The sequence below is a fragment of the Condylostylus longicornis genome, unplaced genomic scaffold, assembly GCF_029603195.1.
Source record: "Condylostylus longicornis isolate FDR11 unplaced genomic scaffold, ASM2960319v2 ptg000018l, whole genome shotgun sequence".
Classification (NCBI taxonomy): domain Eukaryota; kingdom Metazoa; phylum Arthropoda; class Insecta; order Diptera; family Dolichopodidae; genus Condylostylus; species Condylostylus longicornis.
Window position 1 is genome coordinate 9,513,744 of NW_026577987.1, and position 25,846 is coordinate 9,539,589.

General features: G+C 23.1%; 1 protein-coding gene across 1 annotated transcript in view; it reads right to left on the minus strand.

Moving 5' to 3' along the window:
- LOC129606350 (5'-AMP-activated serine/threonine-protein kinase catalytic subunit alpha) overlaps positions 1 to 25,846 on the minus strand; it is an 86,665-nt gene that overhangs the window by 50,384 nt on the left and 10,435 nt on the right. The window contains exon 2 of the mRNA XM_055516636.1: positions 19,030 to 19,408. Within this exon, the coding sequence (XP_055372611.1) occupies positions 19,030 to 19,063 (34 nt within the window). The 5' untranslated portion in view covers positions 19,064 to 19,408. The remainder of the gene's footprint in view (positions 1 to 19,029; positions 19,409 to 25,846) is intronic.

Consider the following 25,846-nt stretch of genomic DNA (forward strand, 5'->3'; position numbering starts at 1 on the left):
TTTGTTGATATTAAAAAAAAAATTTCTATTAAAAAATTTTGCCTTACCTATTTTTTTTATTGAAAGCATTAAACTATTTTTTTAGAAAAATTTCACTTCGCTTGTTTATATGTGCACTACAGTGTCACTCTAAATAAATTCCTAATGTATTTTTGTCTGTTGTGATTTTGTTTTTCTGTTTTTAATTCTATTCAAAGAGACAAAATAAGACTAATACGCAATTTATATTTGCGATTGAAATTCTCTTTATCACATAGGTCACCTTACGACATTATGTCAAACAACTCCATGGCAATAATACGAGTGATTGAAAAGGATAACTTATTGTAAAACTAGTTGGTTTTGAATAATGAAATTTTAGCTTGCTCGTGCTATATTGAAAAAATTGTTTAAGTACATTATGTCAAGTAGTATAAAAAAAAGCTTTACAAGAGTTTTTCAGTGAAAAATCCACGAATTTCTACCAGCTTCGTTGAAATAAAGGTTTTAACATGAAAGTCAAATTAATTTTTAAATTTTCAATTTTGTTTTTATATGCAAAAATGAGATAATAATAAAAAAGATTGACTTCTAAAAATTAGAAATTTAAATTAGATTGAAAAATTAGAAAAACCACAAGTAATTTGAAATTTTAAAAATTAAATAGAAACATTTTCCAAAAATTTCAAATAATTCATAAAACCATATTGTATATACATATATAAATAAAAATATTTCAATTTTATTGCAACTTAATTAGATTTAGTACTTATATATACTAAATTTTTTTCAGTGTTAAATTTACCTACATGCATACGTAGACAAATAGTTTAGTTACCGACAATGGTTTTTCAACAAATAATATATAATATAATAATGAATTTCATATAAATATATGTAGTCAAATACAAACACAAAAATTTACAAAATTTCGACCAATAATTTTAAATACCGCATATATTTGTGGTTTAAATATGCAACTTTTAAACTCATATTTAATATTATTTATCCAGGGTTCTCGCTCTTAAAAAAAATGACTCTTAAAAAATATAATAACCGACCATATTTCAGAAGAAAAATTTGTGATATCAATGTAATAGTATTTATATCAGTTAGTAGGGTTCAAAACAATTTCTGTAATAAGCGGTGCAAATAAATCTAAGTGTATAGTCTGAAATTGAAGCACATAATAAAAGTTTTTTCACAAAAAAAAAAAATGAATATTTTCGAATAAATCGTTATTTCTTAAGAATGGCAAAAAGTGACATATTGCATATATGAACAACAAATCAGGCCTTCATTTGGCATTTGCTCTCCAGCTGACCTGCGCAATTTTTCAATAGTTTAACGATGTCTTTTAAAATTAATATATGAGTAAAATTAATAATATAAAATTCTATTTTTCATAAAGAACGTTTCATTCTTTTAGGTTACTTATCATTAATAGTTCTAGAACAACTAGCCACGTTATACATACTGCACAAATGGAAGAATAACAACACAACTCAAAAATATAATTATTATTATCGAAGACTAGAACTGTTTTACAAGCATATGAACAAATTTTCTGCGTTATTTTGTTACAGAAAAGCTTTATATATTAAAGCATAATAGTAATAAAAGAAAGTTTTGTGAATCTGCATTTTGACCTATGTCATAATTCTTGCAAATGCGCGATATAGAATTTACCACTACAAAATACGAGATAATTGTTCTCTTAACCATCCCATGAAATATTACTTTAAGTAGTACAAATTTTGAATGCAGTTTGATAATTTCTTTTATTATAGAGTGCTATAACGTGACTTACAATTTTCTCAGCCCTGCATTATGATTATATAATCATATTTGTTTTTTCAATATTAAAAATACAATATAATTAAATATTTTCGTTTAAACCATTTTATATTCAACCAGATACAATAATTGTATACATTGTTAATGTGGGATAATAACATCATTTTACAGGATAATAATAATTAATTTTTAGTCTTTAGACCCTATATAATATGTAAAGCCCTTTGTGTAAAACAAAAACAAAAACAGAAAAAGAGCTGAAGAGAAAAATCAAAATGGTGTTTTTGTTAATTTTTATAAAAGACCAGAAAAAAAAACGAAATTTATGTAAAAACGAAAGGACAAAACAAAAAATTTAAAAATTATAATTAACATTTTTATTTAATATGGCATCCTTATCACCTTATGTGTACTCGCATACAAAATACATATACTAATTTTTATATCTAATTAAAGTTGTCAACAACATATTATGGCGCAATAACTTCTCGCCAAGGATAACATTATGTTTATTGTTCGTACATTTTTTTTACTCTCTGCAGTGTCATTTTATGCTCTTTGTATTTATTTTGGTGTTATCTTTGTTTTTATTAATTTTTTCCGTTATTTCCATAAATTTAATAACTTTTTTTTTGGTTCTCATTTCATTTTGTGTATTTATAATCATTTTTAATATGAACAAGAAATTAATTTTAAAAAGGACATCAACATTTTGGATGAGTATGGAAAAAAATTACAATAACAATGGTGAACTGAGAAAAAAAAATTAATTGTTGTTATTGTATTTATTTGAGTTCCGTTATTTTGGTTAAAAAAAAATTAATTTTTACCTATAAAATCCAAACCTTGTCCCAAATCCGCATACAGTAAAGTTGAACTTAATATTATTTAATCAATAGGTTGACGGTACGAGAAAGAAGATAAAAGGAAAACGATAAAAGTAAAACATGAAAAAAAAAAACGAAAACTAAAAGAAAATGAATTCAAAGGGTTTTCTTTAATTTTTTTTTTTGATAAAATTCAAAAAGTGATAACGAGCTTTAAAATTAGAGATAACGCAAAAAAAAAAATTATTTTTTATGTATTCTTAATAGGGTTGAAAATTAGGTTTAAGAATTTTGTCAAAGGATTAAAAATTATGTAAAGATAATTCTGTAATTGAAGTTTTTTAACAATTTTAGACACAAAGGTGGTGGTTGTTGGTTTTATTTCGTGTGTTTAAGATTTTTAATTTTTCTAACTAGGGTAATAATAATTTTTATGTTGCAGTGTTGAAGTATTGGTAGCTTTTTGAAAATTCGGAATTACTATTTGAAATAGTATGGTGCTTTTATCAGAAACTGTACTAGAATTCAAGGCTGCTAATAAATTTTGGAACAAAGAATGTAAGTAAAAATTGCTTTTGGTATGCAAAAAACTCAATTCTTGTGTTGTACAATGTTTCCAATAAGTAGTTTCGAAAAGGAATATCTTAAAGAACTAATAGTTGCGAGTGGCTCGAATTTAATAATTTAAATCACGATTGGGGAACCTTTTTTAGACGCCTCGCGATTTTCAAAATAAATTTTTTGAGCCGTTGAATTCGCTGATATAAATTTCCCGGTATGTTTCTGTTAGGGAAAATTTTTGGCCACATTTCAAAACGAGTAGTTTGTTGATTTTTCTTAAATTAGTATTGATACTTTAGCGGGCCAAAAGTTTCAAAAGGTCCCTCAGGTTACAAGTTGGTTGGCCACCCCTGAGTTAAATCATGAGTTAAAGTCATTACTAAAAATTAAATTCTTAAAACCCTAGTGGAATTAATTGATTTTGAACGTCTATATCTATAGCTGTGATTCAATCGCCTTAGAAATTCGAATATTGTGATCACTTTGTACTAAGTCGTCTCCAGCAGTTGTTGCCTTTTTGATACAGATTTAAAATTTTTATTTATCTAAAGCGTAGTAGATTTTGTTACACCCAAGTAAAATATTTTTGCTATGAACCACAACAATACCAGAATCACAAAATTTTAACAGTTTCGAATAAATATTTTCTAGCTACACAGTTGAATAATTTTCCTTTTTGTGATTTTAAAATTAATTTTTCGTTTCATTCACTTATTCTTAAATATTTTCTATCCTTTTGTTGTAAAATAATTTCACTTTTAAGTGTTAAGAGTTAATTTACGATTTTCAATTCAATTTTTTTTTGCTGATTTTTCTTGTTTTTGTTTTAGAAAAGGGTCATCTATACATAAAAGTGGAATGAATTTTGATTTAACTCTTAGCTGAAAATTTTTACTAAACTTAAAAGGTCAACTTTTTAGACAATACCTTATTGCATGCGCATTTAAATAAAGAAAGATTAGCTCCTTTTTCTTTAAAAAGTTTTTAATCCCTTTTCTAACAATAACCTTCACAACTTTTAATTATTGGTTAACTTTCTATTTGAATTATTTTGTTGAGCGGCTCCTTATGTTATGCTTATATACAATAAAGCTATTAATAGATTTCATTGTGTTGATAAAACGCGAAAAGTGTTTGTAAATTTTAAACTTTAATAAATTAAAGATATGGTTAAATTTGACAGGGAGAAGGTGTTGTCTAATTTTCTTTTAATTGTTGTATGATTACAAAGAAAATGAAGGAAAGTTAAAAGGGCGTTTGTTGTCTGAGTAAATGTATTTAGTTTTAAATTTATTTCGGAAGTTCTTTTTCTCCATGTAAAACATTAAATTTAATTAGATTTTAAATTTTTATGGGAAAAAATAAATCACGTAAATGGTTTTAAAAGCTTGTGTTTAACTTCTTTAATAAATTTATTTTAATTTACGAAAAGAGTTTAAAAACAAACTTGTTTGTTAAAATCTTTGTATGTCATTAAAAGTAATTAATAACTTAATTATAATAATTTAAATTTCCTCTTATAAGAGTATGGCATTTAACTCATAAGTCACTTGTTTTGTAGTTCAATTCAGTTATTCTATTAAAGAAACTGCATTGTACGCTATACTCCAAATCTTATTCTGTTTTAAATACTTATGATGATGATTTCGATTTACAACTAAATTCCTATAAAGTTTAATGAAAATTATTATAGATATCTATGGAAAATAGCTTTTGAAATTACTTAACCATTGGTCATCATCTTACAACGCACTTATATGGAATTACGGAAGTGTGTTTCTTTTTTGTTAACAAAATATTTTTCATATATGTAAAATTTTTCATTCAAAAGTTATGCCAAATACTAAATTTATAGCAAAATTAGAATAACATTTAAAATATGTTTATAGCGTTAAAAGTATTTTTAGCACAAAATATTCTACGTCATACCATAAGTAACTAAAAATATAAAAGTTTTGCATAAATCTTAATGAAATATGCGTCATACTGGCACCTGGCATTATTTTCTACTTGGGAAATAGTGAAACTGTAGTGGTAGTGATAATTGATGATTAAGAAAATATTAGTGATTGAATCACAGTGTTATTTAATTTTTTCAATTTTATTTTGAAAATTCATTCAAAAACTGAGTATTCTAATTTTGAATTCAAGAAGTGCGAGAAAAGAATTTATACAACTTTTACATTAAACAATAATTTTGGAAACGATAGACCGTTGAGAATCCCAAAACGTTTTTGGACCAAATGTCATACAATTTTCTAGTTTTTCCTCAGTTTTTGAGACGAAATTCAATTTTTAATTTTGACATTTCGCAAGGATAAAATTATTATTATTTTAAATTATTTAAATTCTTTGAACTTGAAAATTATAGTTTTTATGGCAGAGAAAGTTTATTGTAAGGCGAAATATTTTATTTCGTATGAAATTTAGAAAAGTAATAATTTCATAAAAGAACTATACACACATACGTAGGTCTTAGTATAAGAAAAACTTGTAATATTTAAATAAAAATTAATAATTTCAATAAGAATCAATAAAAATCATAATAAATCAATGCGATTGACTTCAAATATTTTATGAATATTTTTAATATTTTTTCAAATTTATTTTTATATAATTACGTAATTGATATATTTTCTGTGTTTGAAGATTGTGTGACTAACTATGTTTATATTTATTAATATTTATTCAACGAAAGTAATAAAATTTTAAATTTAATTCAGTGGATTACAATAAATTACCAGATACTCTAGCTGCTGGCAATATAATTTATGGCTACAAACATTTCAAATATTTTTTTATAATTTATAAATGTTTAATAATTTATAATATATAATAATAAATTTATGTTAACATAAAATATTAAATAATAAAATAAATTTGCATATAAAATTTGATTAAAGGAAATATTCTTTCTCGTAGATTTTGCTATGAGTAACTTGTTGTTATATGACAACAATAACTTAGAAGAAAGAGGTTATATCAATGTATCGAAACAGATCATTATTTTGATTTGTCAGTTTAATTGCATTTTTGTACCGCAAATAATTTTAAAGAAAAGTGTTTTTTCATTTATACCGACCTCATTGCATACAACAGCAAAGGTTATGTGATGGCTCAAATGTCCATAGTAGCAAAGTGTTACGCACTTCCCCATAGTAACGAAGAGTAAATAAACTATTTTTAGAAAGATGTGGGTCTGCCTGTCTGCAAGTTCGTCTGTCTGCGTATCGGTCTCTTGGTTTCCTGAAATTTTATAATTGAGTTCTGTAATTCTGTAAGTTTTATAATTGTTGCCGTAATTAACTGCCGAACTTTTCACGCAATTGGCGTTGCACAAAACATAACTCAACTAAGAGTCAAATTCACACTTTTCTAGGTATGTTATATAAAAATTTGCTAATTTCCTTAGAATTGAAAAGAATGCGTTTTCATAATTTTATGTAATACTTTTCCTAAACTAGACAACACACATTGCGATCGGTTTTGCGCTGAGCACATCAAAGTTTTTTATTTTCATTCGTTCTTTACTTCCATGTAAGATAAATAAAAGGAATTTTGATTTATTTTTGAAATTTTTTGAAAATATGAATTAAAAATTAAAATTTGCCTCACGTAAGTGAATGTATTAAAATCAACAAATTGTCAGCCGAATAGTTTAATTAGATTTATCAAATTCTAGAAATTTGCAATTTTTAAGAACTTACGAAAATGTTGCAACGCTTCTTTTAATAAATTGTAACCCAAGTTTTGAAAAAAAAATCTTGTCACAAATTTTCGAAACTTACTCAAATTTCATATTCTGGTAAACCGTGTAACAACACATTAAATTACAAGGGGCATGATTTAAAATTTCAATTCAAGTTTTCTTTACATATAAATATGTAATACAAGGCTACAAACAAATGGTACAACTAAATTAGATTGCAAAGTTTTGATAAAATAAACACTCGTAGAATTTTGTTTTTCCTTTTACCTTCATTTGTGTAATCCTGTTGAATAATAGCCTTTTTTTTGCAAAAACTTTAAATTATTTTGCTGTTAAAAATTCATTTTCAACTACCAATTTACACACTAATAATAAACAACAAAAAAGAAAACAAAAATAAAATAAATATGTGCGAAATGAAGGAGGTAATCACCCACAAATATACGTTGTGTGTACATGTGTATGCTTGTTATATTACCTTTATTCAAAACTAAAGCGAGAGGAAACTTTTTATATTTGTATGATGAAAAAAAAAATAAATAACAAAATTAAAAAAGAAGCACATATAAAACTTCGTTCCGTAATGCAAAACAAAAAAATTTATCCTTGTTGTTGATAAAACACCGCTAATAAATGCACTCTAGTGTCTAGTTGAAGTGAAACTTTAGTATTTTTGTTTTTATTCAGTTAATCTTAAGTACCATTTAAAATAAAGGCAATCACCATTTTGTGTTAATTTTTGCCTTTTTATTTCATTATCTGTTGAGTGCTCGTATACGTAATGAAGTATGACGATTGAAAATGAAAATTCACGTCAGGAAAGTTGTTCATTTTTTATTCAATATATTTTCGTCTGTGTTTAGTATTTAAGGAATATACTTGAATTATTCAAATGATTCCTTAATATAACATGTATGTGGTTTAAATTTGTAAAAAAATTAATGGTTTTGAAATACTTGTGGAATTAATTAACTGTTACACAAATTTAGTATTAAACTGAATTACTTGTATTGTAGAAAATAATTAATAAAATATGTGAGGAAATAGAGAATAGTAAAATGTAACTATGACTTTGATTTTTAGTTTTGTGTTCAAATGCAATTTAGAAAAGTATAATATTGATTCTATGTGGCTAATATGGTAAAGTTTTAAACAACTATAGATGATTGAATAGTTTTTTTATTTTCCAATTAATTTAAAATCATTTATTTATTGTTCGACTATTCTTGATAAATTTCTTATACGATTTACTTACACTATTTATTTTAAGGTCTATCATATTAACAGTACTGGCCCAATGGTAAAAGTTTTTTAAGTACTTTTATAAAGAAATTCTTTTATTTTATTTGAATTTTTACCACAATTTTATTAAGCGGCACATTTTTGTAATATTGAGTATACTTGAAGGTAGGATGTTATTAATGCAAGTTTTATTTCCTGTACCTTTAGTAGTTTTTCTGGTAGCTATAATTCTAAAACTTTAGCTATAATTTATAAATTTTTATTTAAACTTAGCTAGATAAACTTTAAAAATTGCTGTATAATTTTTGTGTAATTTAATTGAAAATTTGAATCTGAATAAAATTGCATACTTTTAGGGAAATTCAATATAATTGGGTATTATTAAAGTTTATAGATTATTTGATGGCTTCTAATTAAATTTAGATTTAATATTAATTATTTGAAGTTAGTAATGATTGCGTTATACCATTAAATATTGCATAATTTAGCCTACTTATCATACCTATTAAAATAATATGAAAATTATACTTAATTTAAACGCTTGAAACAGGATTGTTGTAATAGAATAGTAAACTTTAAAGAAAAATTAGTACGTTCATAAACGGGGAAACAACATTCCTGTTTTAAATTATAACTTTTAATTAAAATTTAAAAAAGTTTTGTTAAGTTTTAATTTAAAAAATAAAATGAATGAATTATTTTTAAGAATAATTCCAATTTAACTTTTAAAATTTTATTAAAAAAATTTATTTTAATATTTTATACATTTTAATATTTAAATTTTTATAAAATGCATACAAAGCTACTAAATTTTCATATGGTAAAATTAAGTTATTCTGAAGAATATTTGAATAATTTTCTGTACATTTTATATTTAAATTTGATATTCTTGAAGAATTTTATAATATAAGTTAATTGCACAGATTTAAACCCTTAAATGCTTTATAAAAAAAAAAAATGTTAAATAAAAGTTCTACTTATAAAAACTTTAAAAGTTTATTAAAAAAAAACAACTAAGGTTTTGAGGTTTTGTATACCATTTATTTTAAAACTTAAGATTATAGAAGAATATTGTAAGAAAAGAAGAATTTCTGTGGGAAAAATTTAATAAAAGTTTTCAAGGTTTTTTTGTGGAAAAAATTTTCTTTTTAAAGAAAGAAACTCTATTTGTTTGTATTTCAGTTTTTTTCTCAGAGCAACTCTAGTAATTAATATGAAATATATTTGAAAGTTTCTATGATGATTTTTTAAATAAACCCATTGAATCCTTTGATTTAAAAAAAAAAATTTTTGAGTAGATTTTATGAAATTTTAAAATTACCTAAGTACCTTTAAAATTTTAATAAAACTTTTTTTTTTCTAAAATTTTGTTATTTTGTTAATTTTTATGTGCATTTAATTATTTAAGTACTTCATCACTTTAATAACTTTCAATGACAATTTTCTTTTTATTTTATTATGTAGACTTAAAATTATGCCAGAGGACATACGATATAAATTAATGAAATTCTAAGAATTTTTCAGGGTAAATTTGTATTATCCTTGATTTTTGTTTTTTTAAAAGAGTTTTATAATATTCTGCTTGATTGATTAATTTGATTACTTAATTAAAGTAGAAAAAAAATTAAAGAAAATCGATATAAAAAATAAATCATTAATATCAAATGCAGTGCGACAATATTAAATTTAAGTTAGAAAATCTATAGGATGAATTAAAGTTTAATTTGTTTTTTTAAATTAACAGAGATGATTTCTGTTACTGGTTGTCATCAATAAAAGGAACCTTGGAATTGTGGTTAAAAATTTTTCTCGGAATTGATTTCAAGCGCATATCAAGAAATTATTGGTAGTTAGATTCTGCATGTCTATTTTTCATCATAGTAATTATTATTTAATTGATTCAAAGACATTGCCTTGAAAAGTTCTCGTATCTCCTCAAATTTATTTATAGTTTACAAGAGTATAGGCAGTGACTGGTCAACAAACTTTCTTCGATATTCAGTATAGTGCATTTATCCAAACGAGGAAGCGTAAGTGTATAGTGTGCATTGTCAAATTGAAAGAGAGCATATTAAATTTTAATTTTTAAACTGTTGTAATGAGAGTATATATTTCAGTTCTAAATATCTGACTTGCAGAAGATCTTCAAAATTTCAATGTCTTTGTGAAATTTTGTCTTTGGGGACCTTTTTTGTCCTTGGGTAATAAAATATTTGTAAATTTGGACCAGAGGCTATGATGTAATTAAAAGAAATAGTTTGGAACCACTTCACAAAATCGCCACATCCTTGTTCTTAAATGTTTTTTTTCAATTTTAACGCCAAACTTACATACTATTTGCGAAATAAACAATAAATTTTAATTTAGCAAGTTTTATAAAACTGTTACTTGCAATTTTTTCTTGCAAAAGTATTAAAAATGCAGAATGATAAACGAAACTTTTTGAATATATTTTTCTTCAAATCGTTTTTCAGACTTTCTGTGTTAACTTTTTTCATTTCAAATATACAGTTTCGCGATTGTGATGAACAAAAGTAATTCTAATGAAATTGCATTTTCTTTGTTTACTGTAGACAGCAAATTAGAATTTTTCTTAAAGTTGAATAAAACCAATGGTTTTTAAAGTAGCTCTTTTCACATAAAAGTTCAATATGTAAAAGCAGTCTACTACCTTATTAAAATTTCATTTATGTATGTTAGAAAATATATTGCATAAATTTAGGATGAGCAAATAAAAGTGAAAAATACATAGACGCGTTCACATAGACGTTTAGCCCAATTTGATGATTAATCAAGAGAGTTAGGTCAAATGATCATATTTGATGATGTCATGATATTTACTGCTAGATTTTTGCAATTTTTTACCTCATATAGAAGTAGAAAAATCTTTCTGCCAGCGGAATAAACTACTTGTGTTCCTAAGTATTTAAAGGCTGTTAAAATTTTAAGTTTCTACAACAATGGTCACTTTTTTATTTCAATGATTAACCAGTGTAGAACATTCTGCGTTTGCGAAATTTTAAAAATAATTTTTGGTTTTGATAATTTTAGAAGTTTTATAAAACAGACACACGGACGGACGGGACGGGATGAGGGTGAAACTAATTAGCAATTTTTCCCGATTGTTTTTTTTTAGAAATGTTAGAAAATAGAAACTTTAAGAATTATTCAAAATTTATTATGCAATACAATGAAGAAGAATAAGATTCCACATATTTATATTTAAAAACACCTTTACATAAATTCAGGTAAACCACAAAAAGTTTCATTACATTTACTTTATATTGTTTTTTTTTTTGTTTTCTTAAAAACCTTAAATCCATCATTATGCATTCATGTTGAATGCAATATAAACATACTTTTTTCTCATTTAAGACTTTTCTAATATGCTATTTACTTTTTAAATTGTATATTATGTAACATTTTTCTTTTAAACAATGTGTATATATATATAATATCATATATGTATAAGAATGCACACTCATATGTACGTGCATATGTTGAAAGAATTTTCCACAAGATTAAATTTTACACAAAATTAAGTTTTTTTTTTTTTCTTTACAAAATAATAGAACAAACTTGTAGCTATATGTGCTTTGGTTCTATTTATACTTCTAGCAATATCATCATCATCTTAATCATTATCATGAAGTAAACATCAGCATCATCAATAATATTGATATTATCAGAAATAACATTATTATCATCATCAGGAACATATAATCATCTCAGCAGTGGTTAGAATTTTATTGGAAAGGGTTTTTTCTGTATACAATGAATTGAATTTAATAAAACAAAATAAAAAAGAGAAATAAAAAAATATTTTGATGTTCATAAGTATATGTACCTTTATGTATAGCATCATAATTATTTTCATTTTTTCATTATTACTTTGATGATAGTAAAATATTTTTATATATACTAGCATATTATGGAGCGTAGCTACATGAAAGATGTTAAGTATTTTAAAATATGAATAAGTATTTCTGTTGCATGAACACGTATGATTCTTTACATTGTGTATAAAATATGTTATATATGTATGTAATTTTCCATACTGTTATATTATAAAAAGCAATATTGCTTTTCAAATCGTTTCTATATGTTGCAATATTTTAAAATTTATAATGTAAGTGTTAAATTTGTTATTTCTCTCTTTTTTTTTTTTGTTAAAAGTTAATTTGGCATTGAAATTAAAAACTTATTTAAAAAGAGAAATTTTATTATGTAAAAAGTTAAATTGTATTGAATGATTTAAATTAAATGGAATTTTAAAATACAACAAAAGCAAGTATTAAAATAGTTGTATAATAAGTAGAATCGGGATTTGCAAAACAAAATTTTCATTCTTAATTTGTGTAAAATGAATAAAAGCTGCCTATTAAAGCCTGATATTTACAAATTTTAAATAAATTTATTAAAATTTTGAAAATGCTCTTTTGAAATCTATTTTACTATACGGAATTTGATAAAAAACAATTTAATAAAGTTAAAAGATTTTAAATTTATTTCTGCCTGTATCATAGAAAAATGTTCTAAAATTCATTCAGAATAAAATAAACAGCATGACCCTCTACCTATCATAATTTTTTATTCAGAAAACATTTTAAAAATTTCATTTGAAAGTGAAAATTACTGAAAAGCAATAATTTGTTATAAATATCAAAAGGATATTTTTAAATTAAATTTTATGTATAAGGATATAAGACTTTGTATATTATGAAAATTTGTATGTTATATATAATGTACGATGAAAGAGGTATGAAAAGTAAACTTTGATAAGTTCAGAATTGAACCAATTTTGTTTTTTTAATATGCAGGTATGTACATTGAGTCCTGGAGTTGATAATATTCTCAAATAAAAGAATTAAAATTGATCTAGGTGTTCCTGTGGAACAATTTAATCTCAAATTCTGTTTTTTTTAAAAGCCGCATATTCTTACACTTTGATTTGTAGTACAGAAATTCTACAGATGGAATATGCTTTATATAGAAGGTTCACTACCCGAAATGTTTACGGAAAAAAGAACTTAAAATTTTGAATTTAATAGTACCCCTCTGACCGTTTGTTGTGTGTGATTAAATTATTAATAATTCAATTATTAAACTTTTTATTTCATGAAACGCAATCATTTTTTCGGCCTTTATTTCAATGCTAAATGTATGAACTGAAAATCTCAGGAGTACCATGTTTAGAGTTCACATTTTTGAAATAAAATCATAAAAACCTTTTTTGTTTTATGAGGAAAAATTTTAAAAAAACAAAGAAAAGGAAAATATCCCGGATTAATTTTACAATATTATGAACCATTTTTATTTTTATTGCATGCAGAGAATATGGCGGTGTGAGGAATATCATCGATTCTTCGAGACTCTGCAAGTTTAAATTTTTATAAATTGTATAACAGTCAAATATTATGAAGTGACATTTAAAAAATTTACAAAGTAAGTTTGAAAATTTTAAAATCAAATGGTAAAATTTTAAAATAAATACAATTTTTTTTTTTTATTTCAATGATGAAATTTTTAGTTTATATTTTCGCGATGACAAATATTTTGATTGAATGAAAATTGCCTATTGTAAAATATAGGCTGATTTTCCCTCAACTATTTTTTTAAATTGTAAATATTAAAAAGTAAATGGCACTTCCTTTTATTTTTGTAGAATTTTGTTTGTTAGTTGAATATTTGGAATTTATGACTAGATAAATATACACATATACATCACATACTTACATAAAATTTTTAGAAAGAAATTATTACTTGTGATAAAACAAAATTTAAATTTAAAATTAAAATTAAAAGAAAAATTCAATTAAAAAATATTTTACTCTCGTCTACTGTTGCTAAAATCTTTAAAGTTCTAATTTAAAATTCTAAACGAAAGGCTAATAAACAATGAAATAAAATGAAATTTTTTTAAAATTATGTTTTAATATTTTTTATTATTATAGTTTTATAGGCTGGATAACCTTCATCTTTTGAAAATATGAAAGAATTTTAATTTTGAGACAAAAATATGTTTAAGACTACAATATTTATTATATACATACATTTTGTGTTACGTTGATCAAACATTTATCATTTTGAAAATTTATTTTTCGGAAAAAAAAGAATTAAAATTTAATAATTAAAACAAGAAAGAAAATTAAAAAAAAAAATTTTTTTTTTAAGAATAATTTCTTTTAATAGATTTTGACATCTGAAATAAATTTTTTAATTTAATGGTCACGTTTTCAAAATATTCATTCAAATATTTGTGTATGTAAGTATAGGTATTTGTGCAATATTTGAATAAATGTTGTACAATTTTGGGTTGGACTAAAAACACATTTGTACATAGCTATATAGATGCAGATATTAAAGTGCAATATAATAGTTCCGTCCTACATATGTACATTTCGTTGTATCTAGGTATAATACACATATTGTACTTATATTTATAGTTAAAAGTTGAGAAAAATTACGGCGCCATTAATCTATTTAAATTTTAGCCAAGAATTTTTTTAATTTCACAAAATTTTTAATTAAAATTCGTTTAACAAAAAGTTTTAAAATATGTAGATGTATGTGAGAAGTATGATACAGGGAGATTTGAAATTTAGTTAGATTAATATAAAGATATTTTATTTCGTCTATATACTTACAAAATGAACAAATAATTCATTTATTCATTCATCCATTCGTCCGTTCAGGAATCTATGGAAAAAACTTTTTGAATGTTCTTAACGATGAAATTTGAATTCTATACATAATCAAATTTTTGGAAGAAAGATATTTTACTAGAATTTTTGTTTGTTTCTTCAGTTTAGGTGGTAACTATAGAATTTCAAAATTTTAACAATCTTAAAACATTAATGAATGGTTCATTTTGTCGGAACAAATTTATTTTGCTGTTCTTTTGAATTTTCAAAATTGCCACAATTTCAATTTCCGGTATTCCATACTTTTATAATTATAAGATTTATCAAGTTATAATACATACTTATAATATATTACTATAATAATTTAAATTATTGTTCGCCCAAAAGTATGCAATGAATATTTTACGAAATTAAGAAAATGTGATAAAGGGAAGGTTTTCAGAAAAAAAAAATGTTTTTAAAGTGTTCAAATGTTTAAATTCTTCAAGTTTCGGAAAGGGCAAAACTTGGTCTGTAGTTTTTCTTTAAATTTTCATTTAAAGAAAGTCATTAATAAGTTCCAAAAATATTCTCTTAATAATTTATATTTAATATTGATAGCAAATCGTTCTCTAATTTTAATTTCTGCAATGAGGCGAATTCTTTTATTAAACAATTATTTGTAACACCACCCTGTAAATATTATATAAGGTGTAATTTCCTTTATAAGTTTAAGGTATAAATATGAAAAAAATTATAATTGTATTTAAATATTTTCTATTTCCTACGTAAATTATTCTATAAAATATTCAAAATTTTAAATTTTTCAAATTCAAATTAATTCAAATTTAGACCGATTTTCATTCAATTTCAAGTACATTTATATGAATGCATGTGCACAAATCATTTTTGTGATTATTTCAAAAGTTTCCTTTTTTTTTTGAGTTTTTTTTTGCCAAAAAATAGTTTTGTAGTATGTTTGTGCAAGTCTATAAATATAGATATAAAAAAAATATTTTTTTTCTCTCGTAAGTATCTGAAATTAGATTAATTTTAAATTTATTTAAAAAGATCTGGCTACTTTTAAGGAAAAAAATTTTTATTGAGAAAGAAAAAAGAAATTCCTGTACAAAACTTCTATTTTTTCTTTTAAAAATTTTTAAAAAATGATGTGTGACACGTAAAACAATTTGTGATTTTTAAAACACCAACGCATTCCATTTGACAACTTATTTAACATTCAGTGATAACTTACAATGTATATACAAAATGTTTGTTATTTGTATGTGTATACATATAGAGGCAACAGTCATTTTGTCGAACATATTCAAAATATTTTTCGGGCCATATTGAAAGCATTTGAAAACTTTAAATAATGTAGACTAAAAGATATTTTTAAGGTTAAGAGAGAAAAAGAGATAGAGAATGTTTTATATTTTTTTTTTAGGTTTTTTGTAACAGAATATTTGGAAATAATCCAAAAAAAAAATGGTTTTTTGTTGATTTCAAAAAATAATGATTCTTTTGTATTTTTCGAATAGAAAATAAAAAAACAACAAGAAAAAATTTTTACTAAATGACGTGTTCACATTCCCGTGCTGTTTAAAAAGTATGAAAATTTTTATTTAATGTTTTATGATTCATCCGATAGGCGGCGGTTAAACGAAAGAAAAACAAAATAGAGAAAGCTATATTAAAAAAAATTATACAAAAAATCTCAATGAAGCGATGATAGTTTTGCAAAAAAAAATTATTGTTTTCAATTAAATTTTTTTTCTATATTTAAAATTACAAAAAAAAAATTTAATTATATGTTTCCGACTTTTTGTATTATTCATAATTTTTTTTTTATTAAATAAAAATTGAAAATAAAATTGAAAACTTAAAAATAATTTAGTACATGTTTGCATATGGTTTGTAATTAAAAAAACATAAAAGTTATTTTAGTTTTAATAACTGAGGGATAAAAAATAATTAAAAAATAAAATTTCGTTTATTTCGAGGGATATTGGGAATTTGAAGGAAAAAGTGAAAACTATGGGTGAATTCTAGGCTTCTAAAATTAAGTTCTATAGCTTTAATCAGTTTAATTTCTGCTCTGGATCTGCAATACTTCAGAATGATTTTTTTTAAATTTTCTAAACTTGCAATTGATGCACCGGAATTTCTGTAACTTAAAAATTATAATATACTCGTAAATACTCCTTTACTACACAATGCAAATATTACGCTTCAAAATCTAAATTGTGTATCAGAACCATATTATCAGAAATTTAGAATCATGCGCTATAAAATTTGTTTTCAGTGAAATGTGCTGCCAAAGATCTATTTAGATTTATATGATGATTTACATTGTGTTGTTGAATAAGTCATGTCTGTTATACATTCTGATTTCTCTTGTCAGTTAGTTGAAGTTTAAAAGCTTAAAGATAATACAAATTTTATAGTTTTTTTGTTAATAGTCACATATTTGGAAGTCTTGTATATACATAGAGTGATTTTTTATGCTGAATAGTCTTGGTGCCCTATATTAAAGCTATTTTAATTTGGACATTTTTTTGTTTAATAAATCAGTGAACTTTTATGACCGAATTTGCGAAAAATCTCAATGATAATGACAAAAAATTTCGCGACAGAAAATATTTTTATGTTTAAAAATAAAAAAAGGGTGTAATTTTTTTAAATTATTTTTTAACGAGTAAAAAGCATACTTCTTGTTTTTTATTGTTTATATATAGACATACATACTCACATATATTTATTTAATGTTGTACTAATTGGAAAAATTATTTTCAAACAATTTTTATTGTTTTTTTTTATGTATATATAGAAATCTTGAAAAGCGCAGTTAAAAGTATTGGTTTTTTGACCTTTTATTGGCAATTTCTTTTTTTAATTAAAAAATAAAAATTAAATAAAAAAATCTTTGCTTTTATATTATTTTTATTATTTGTGTATACCATTGTACTTATTTTTAATTATTTGTACATAAAAAAGTAAAAAAAGTTGAAATAAGTAAAGTACCAACAGAAACTGCTCAAAACTTTCATTAACTTGATATTTTTTTGGTATTTACATTTTTAGAAACTCTTAAGTTCTTCGTAATATTTAAATTTTATTTCTTTGTATTTTTTTAATAATAAGAAAAAACAGAACTTGCCAAAAACTATTTTAAAAATTTAAGTATAAAGAAAAAGTACTGAAAAGAGAGACCTTCAAAAACCTTTTAGAAATAATTTGAAATTATGCTAAAATTTTCCTATTAATTCAAACAGCGGAAGTAATAATAAACAAAATAAAGGACAATTTTATTAAATATTTAAAATTGCTTTTAAATTTTAAAATTTTAATTTTAATTATTTAAAGAATTTTTGATGAGCTCGAAATTTTAAATTTTTTGCATTACTTGTTTTCTAACTAAATTGGAATATGTCGAATGAGAATAAACAAATTTTTGTTTTTACAAATTTTGCGATTTCATTACAAATATTTGGTTGTGATATCCTTAAATCTAAATTTCAGTAACACAATATAAATACTAAACCATCCAACAAACTCTGATTAGCTGAATTGAATACAGTATCACTCAATGACTGTTGAGTTCTGTTACCAAAAACGTGAAATTATTATCAATTTCAAAGTTTGAAATTAAAACGAAAGTTTCAAGTTTATTGAATTTTTTGAATTGACAAAACTTTAAGTTTCTTATCAAGGGGTTTATTTAGGGTTTTTTAAGGGTTTTCATATGAATGTTGCAAACAATATGCACTACACTTCCACATATACAAAAACCTAAATTTGAATACTTTTATTATGAATAAAATGTAGAATATTTATTATTATCATTTTTAATTCTAATTTTTTGTTCAAATCAATTCTAATTCAATATTAAACATTTTAAAATTGCTGAATTCGAGAAAATTACTTTTATAAATATAATATTTCGACTATACAATATTAATGCAATGTATACATTTATATATGGACAACACTGTAATAAAGTACTGTAATAAGTTTCGGTTTTTTAAGTAAAAAATTAAATATGATAAGTACAAAAAAAATTTATAATTAAATATTTTGTAAGTATGAAATAAATTTCTATAGCATTATAAACCAAATAAAGTAAAAGAGCTTCGTGAATTGGGGAAGAGATGAAATACCACTGTTATACATAAATACGATATTGTATTTTAGATCGCAAAAATCAATTTTCTATTCCAAAAGTTTCAGTATTTAAATACTATATATACTTATATTAAATAATATTGAAAAAAGAATGGTTCACACTTACCACCCTCTGGGTCGTTGTCATCTATATAAATCATTTTGTAATCCAATTTCTGTTTTCAAAAATTTTAAATTTGATCCACAATTTCTTTGGTTATTCGTACATTTAAAAATTTTTCAATAAAAAATCATTTAATGATTTTAAACTATTTTTACTTAACAATATACTTTTTTTTTTAAAAAAATAATTAATGACTACAAAATATTATTAAGTAACTTATTTTTGATTAAATATTTGGATTTTGATAGCAAAATTTTTTTTAGCGATTAAATTATCAATAATTTCTTTTTTTCTCCTATAGTGAAAAGCTTTTTTTTTCTATTTATAATTTTTTTTATTTTTGTTTTTTTTTATTAAACCACTTAACTTATTGATTCACAACCTGTAAAATAGAATAAGCATTGAAATAATGTTAAATAAAATAAAATCGTTAGAAAAACAAAAATTTTTATTTTTAAAAAATATGATGAAAGTTTTATTATTAAAAAACTACACTTTTTTTTTTTAAATTAACTAAAAAAAAATAAAATTTCAAATACGATATATCTTTTAATTCAATTAAAATGTGATTGTTAAACTGCAAATCTAATCTAATTACTTGATTGGAGTTATTTTTCATTTTTTATTTTGTTTTATTCAAAAAAAAATTCGATAAAAAATACAAAAAAAAAAAATAATCTAATTATGTGATAAAAATGAAGCTTTATGTGATAAATTTTTAAAATTTTATTTATTATTATTTTATTTGATAATTCCGGAATATTTTATATCGTAAAAGTTTTTATTATAACAGTAAAGCATTACAGCTACTCTGATATTTTTTAATGAATTCTTTTTTCTCTTTGTGTATAAATAGAATATTAGCGGTGTGTTATTCACCACTATTGTTGTCAAAAATAAAAATGTACTCAAAAATTTAAATTATTTGACCGCAAATGTAAATTATAAAAATATTTTTTTTTTAAATTATTAAATCAAAAATTTTAAATGTTAATTTTATTCATTGTTAAAATAAAAATTATTTTTTATGTTTTAATTATTTCAACAAATAATTTTATTTAATTTTTAAATTTTTTCTTATTAATTTTATCAAATTTTTGTTAAACTTATATAAAATATGCAAAAAAATAATTAATAAATAATTAATAATTTCTCTCGACCTTGATAATATGTGCACACGAATTACTTTAAATTTCATTTTTATATTTTTAATAATCTAATTATTTTTCCACTAATTTCAAATATTTATAATGCATAAATAATTAAATTTCACTTAAAAATCGTTTGTTTCCATAAAGAAAAAATAATTATTCAAAAATATATGTATATATTTTTTTAAATAAAATGTCATAACATTTAAATTAAAAATATTTATTTCAACTACTTATTATAATTTTTCTTTTTTCTTTTCTCTTTCTCTCTCTCTCTCTTTCTCTATTAAAAAATATAATATATAAAAATTATTGTTATATTTTTGCAAATTTTCGGAATATAATTTTACACTTTATTTGAAAAGAAAGTCAAAGAAGGATGAAATAGAACGGAAACAAATTTATAAAGAAGGAAAAAAAAACAGAAGTGACATTAAATTATAAAATTCATATATAGCTAATAATGAAATGTTTATTGTATGTGTAATAATACGTATATATGTATAGATGGATATGTGTGTAATTTTATATAAAAATAAAGTTCACATACGAATGTATGCATGCATACTCGTATATTCTCAGTTATAACGCTCTTGTAATTTTCATTTGTCAAGCAGAGTGTCAATTTATTTTGTTTTGTTTTGCAATATTGTTTTGAGTTCGTGTACAATTTCTTTCACTACCGTAAGCAACGACCTTGACTTTTATCGTTTAATGTGAATATGTATATGTATGTATGTATATAAAAATAATATTGAAAAACAAAAAGAAAGCAAAATATAAAAATAAATAAAATGAAAAAAAAAGAAATAATAAACAAAATCGGAGCAATTACAGGTGAGCAACCATCGCTAAGGCAATTTTTGTTGATGATGAAGACAACGATTATTGGAATTTTTTTTTCCTTTATATTTCTCGTTTATTTTTGTTTTTGTTTTTTTTCCTACCTTTCCTTTGAAAAACGCTTTACATATATTTTTGTTTTATCTATGTTTTTTTTTATGTTACCTATTTCATTTTAATTTCGGTAAGATAGCTTTTTAGCAAAAGAGAGGGAAAAATATAATAAAAAGAAAAAATAACGATAAGCTTTAAAAGAAAGAAAAATTTATTTTTAATCCAGTGTTTTTTTTTTGATATCAAAAAACTTTTGTGCGTTCATTCACTTACACACTCACTTTTTCGTCTCACTTATACAATATCAATTCAAGAACACAAAATATTTCATTATAAAAGCTTATCAATACATAGTTTCAAAGGTTGTTATGAATGATTAACGGATTAAATAAATAGAACGTAATCGATGACAACTAATCGATAAGAAAATCAAATTTTATATTACTTACTTTAGAATTTTGATATTAACGTGAAAATAATGAGATTTACCGTTATCTTATCGTTATCTATACTATTTCGTATTTCCTCTTCTCTTTTTTTCATATTTAATTTTCTGAACTCTTTTGTTTTTTTTTTTTTAAGATAAGCAACTTTTTATTTTAGATAACAAGACTAAATTTCATGTTATTCTAGTTTATTCTGACAACTTATTATATAGGGGGAAAAAGTAAATTAAAAAATTAATTTTATTATTTTTGTACAATGTGATTTTTTTTATTTTTGATTAAAATTGTTAAACGTTTGTAATATATTATTTATTTATTCTGCCTAAGTTAGGGGGTGAAATTCTTAACGAAATTGTAGTTTCATAATATTTTTCTGAAAATATTTGCTTTTGCAGAAAATAAACATTTGAAGTTAAATAAATTTTTATGTAGTTGAGTACATATACTTGAAACTGGTTTTTATTTATTTTAAAAATATTTTTCTTTTTGATGAGCGCAGTATGGTGATTCCGCACAATAAAAAGAGAGTATCTGTTTAAATTGGTAAATACGTGTCCAATAAATCGAAGATGAAATCTGGATTTTGGGTGTTTCAACGTTGATAGTTATTGTGGTATAGTTATTTTAATAGCGCGCTTATCCGATCTATTTGCTCCTAGTAAATATACGTAAAACGCAATTTTATTTGAAAAGCTTCAACAATACAACAATACAAAGTGATGACACCAAATTAATATGGCAAGTACACAGAACCCAACATTAACTATATAAAAATATTTGCTGATGTAGGCATCAATTCCTACTTCAATGAAATCCTTTTATATTCTATTAATTTCCGTGTTGGTATGAATTGAAAACCAAGCCAATCTTTCAGAAAAATTATTAATATTATTTAAGAAAAAACTACCTGTTCACGTAAAAATAACGAAGCTATTTGACTTTGAAATGTATTTATTTGCTTCTCAGATAACAATTTTAGTATCATAAACGGACAAGCAATTTTCGTTTAAAGTGTTAAGAGTAGAAATTCATTGCATAAGATGTTTATTTAGTTTTACTGAGAGAAAGTTTACATTGTGTCAAAATAATTTAAGACTAGAATCTGCAACATTATAAATAAAAACTACACAAGGTATAATTAGAAAGTTTTAGCAAGATTGTAAAATTTTCACTTTTTTCAAAATGATTTTAACAGATTTTTTCTTGTTCTTAAAAGTATTTGGTCGACACAAAACGATTAACATATTATACCAGATTTATGTCTTTTAATTTTTAAACAAAAAAAAATGCATAATATTTCGCCCTATTACGAAAATGTGAAACCTCCTAATAAATTTAATTTCATGCGATTTGAAAAAAAAAAATTTAACTGAACTTTTAACTTTGACATTCAAAATAAGTGCAATGATTTCACATTGAATTCTTTTAAAAAATATGCCAATTGATTGCTTTTTCCCGATCTTATTGTCCTTATGTTAAACATTGTGAACCTATTTATGTACAATATGTCACTTTTAATTTTTAAAATGAAATATTAAGGGAGGCATGAATAAATATAAAAATAATTATTTCCTTTTCTCTTTTAATTTATGTTTTGAGAATATTGAAAGTTTCATGATTACGTACAGGGTAGCAAAGAACAAAATGATCAACTTAGAAATTGGATAAGCAGTCACTTAAATGTCGGTTGGAGGAACGTTGAAATGTCGAGTAATAATGTTTTAGAAACGTTCATTATAATATTAGAAAGTCAAAGGAATTTATTCGATTGATTCTCGAAAAGTTTATTAGCTTAATTGTTACTTGGCAACAAAATTTCGAACAATGATGTAAAAAAAAAGTCTTTGAACTAGTTAAATATAAATAAAAATTGATTATATTTAAAAATAAAATTAAACTAATCTTTGTATCTATGCCACCTTGTCTTACATTGAGATGTCTCAGATCAAGGTAAGATAATTATGCATTCAGAGTTGGCAGGTGGGATGGTTTTATTTTTATATTGTAAAAGCTTTTTGTAAATAATATGTTGGCATTGAATTTACATAAAAAAAAAATTAATATACGATTTTCTATGAGAGATTCAATGGAATGAGGAAATTTTTGTTGCCGAAAGTCATGGTTATTGTTTAGTCAAATATTGTTTTTTCTTTATTTCGCAGCCAAATGTTTTTATTTTATTATTTTGTTTTTCTTATAATAAATCGAAATTTTTTTGACATTATGACACAATAAACATGTAGCTATCGAAAAGTTGAGTAAAACATGAAATGAGTTTGAATTGTACTATTAATCATGATAGGGAATTTTGCTGCCAAATATTTCATTCAGAACAAAGCACTCCCTCGCTTAAAGTCATTTTTACTAAAAGTTTGAGATATTAAACGAAACGTGTTTAAACTCTAGCGAGATATTTCTGAACAAGGTATTCTAAAACTGAATAAACTACTAAAATCATTCTGCAAAAATTTAATAATTGTTTCAAGTTATGGTTTTGATATGCGAGGAACTGAAACTCAATCGCTGATTATATTTTACCTCTGAACGCTTTCTTTCAGACAAAATTATTCGGTTACACATTCTCAATTGTTGTTGCATAATTGCATGATCTGTTTTTATTTTTTGTGGTCTCCTTTGAATAAAATGCAAATTTTCAGCACCTAATTGAATTATAATGGCTTTTAACATTTTAAAATTATGTATATATATATATATATATATATATATATATTTTCGCAACTTTTCATGTAAAATTAATTTATTTAAGAATACCTTGCAGAAAAGAGCTGTGCAATTTCAAATTTAGTAAGATTAAATTTCTACTTATAAAAATAAATTTTAAAATTACTAGCTAGATATTAAAAAAAATTAAATGTGGGTTCAACAACACCTTTAAACTTGGATGTTATTTTGAAACGATACAATTTATGAAAATTTATAAACATAATGCTGTAGAAAAGTTAATGATTTTTTAATATACACCAGGTACATTTTGTACTGTAATATAAACCATAAGTATAATAATAGAAAGTGTAGGTTTAGAGAGAAGTGCATGTTATACTTCTAATTTTAATATTTTATAATGAAAAGAAAACCACAGAAACCATACTGGATTCATGTTATACACAAAATGTATATGAACTTATAATAGTTTGGTAAACTTAATATTAAAAGCAACTTGTAAAAGTAATCCAGTTTATTGAAATAAAATTTGGACAAAGTATCACTCAGATTATGAATATAATTACATTGTATACATGTGTATGGATTTGTGTCTAGACTACATAAAGAGGATAAAATTTTATATTTAGCATAAATTGAAAAAAAGTGGAAAAAAAATATGCTTTTAAGTTTTGTTTTGTTGTTTAAATATTTGTTTTTATACAAGATTTTTCGTCGCATGGGATAATTAAAAAGTTTTTACAGGAGCTCCTTAAAGTATGCAAAATTTCACATTTTAGAAATTTTTTGTTTTTTTTTTTTTTAGCTTATGCTGTCCCAAGTAACTTATTTCTAATATTCTTATTTATACTTTTACAGATAAATTTACAATAGCAAATTCAGCAAACTCTACTGAATATCGCAAAAGGTCTAGTAACAATATTGAATCTTGAATTTTTACATAAAATTTAGTAATAACCTTGAGATTCGAATAAAAGCTTTATAAAATAAATTTTTTATATAATGGTAAATAAAGGTCATGAATATTTTTACAGTTTTAATTTTAGTATATGAATTTTTTCAATGAATTTTCAAATTTAATTTTAATTACGAAAATTAAAACTGGCCACGAAATTCTAAATTTAAGTTTTGATAGATTGAAAACCGAAATTTCATAGATTTCCATGATTTCATTATAAATTTTAATTTTTACAATTTCCATTCATTATTATAAAGTTTTACCACAAATTTATGTGAATTTCATTGAAAATGTAACAATGGGGCGACTAATAAACTGAAATCAATAACAATATTTAAATTTGTTTTATTTTAAAATTGAAACAAAATATTGATCTAAAATAAAAGATTCTAAGAACATAAAAAAAATTTATTTGCAGAATAAATAAAGTGTCTACATGCATACATTATGTACATACAAGTATGGCAATTATTCAACGTAAATCCTTTTTAAATCAATTACTTTTTCAACTTAAAAACATTATAAATTTTATACAAAACATCGAAAATAATTGTAAATTTTGCATATTCAAAATGTGTGCGTAGATCTCATGATGAAATGGAAACAAAGCAATAACAGAATACTATGGAATTTTTATTTTTGTTTTTTTTTTTTTAATTTTTCATCTGAAATTTATGAGTTTCATT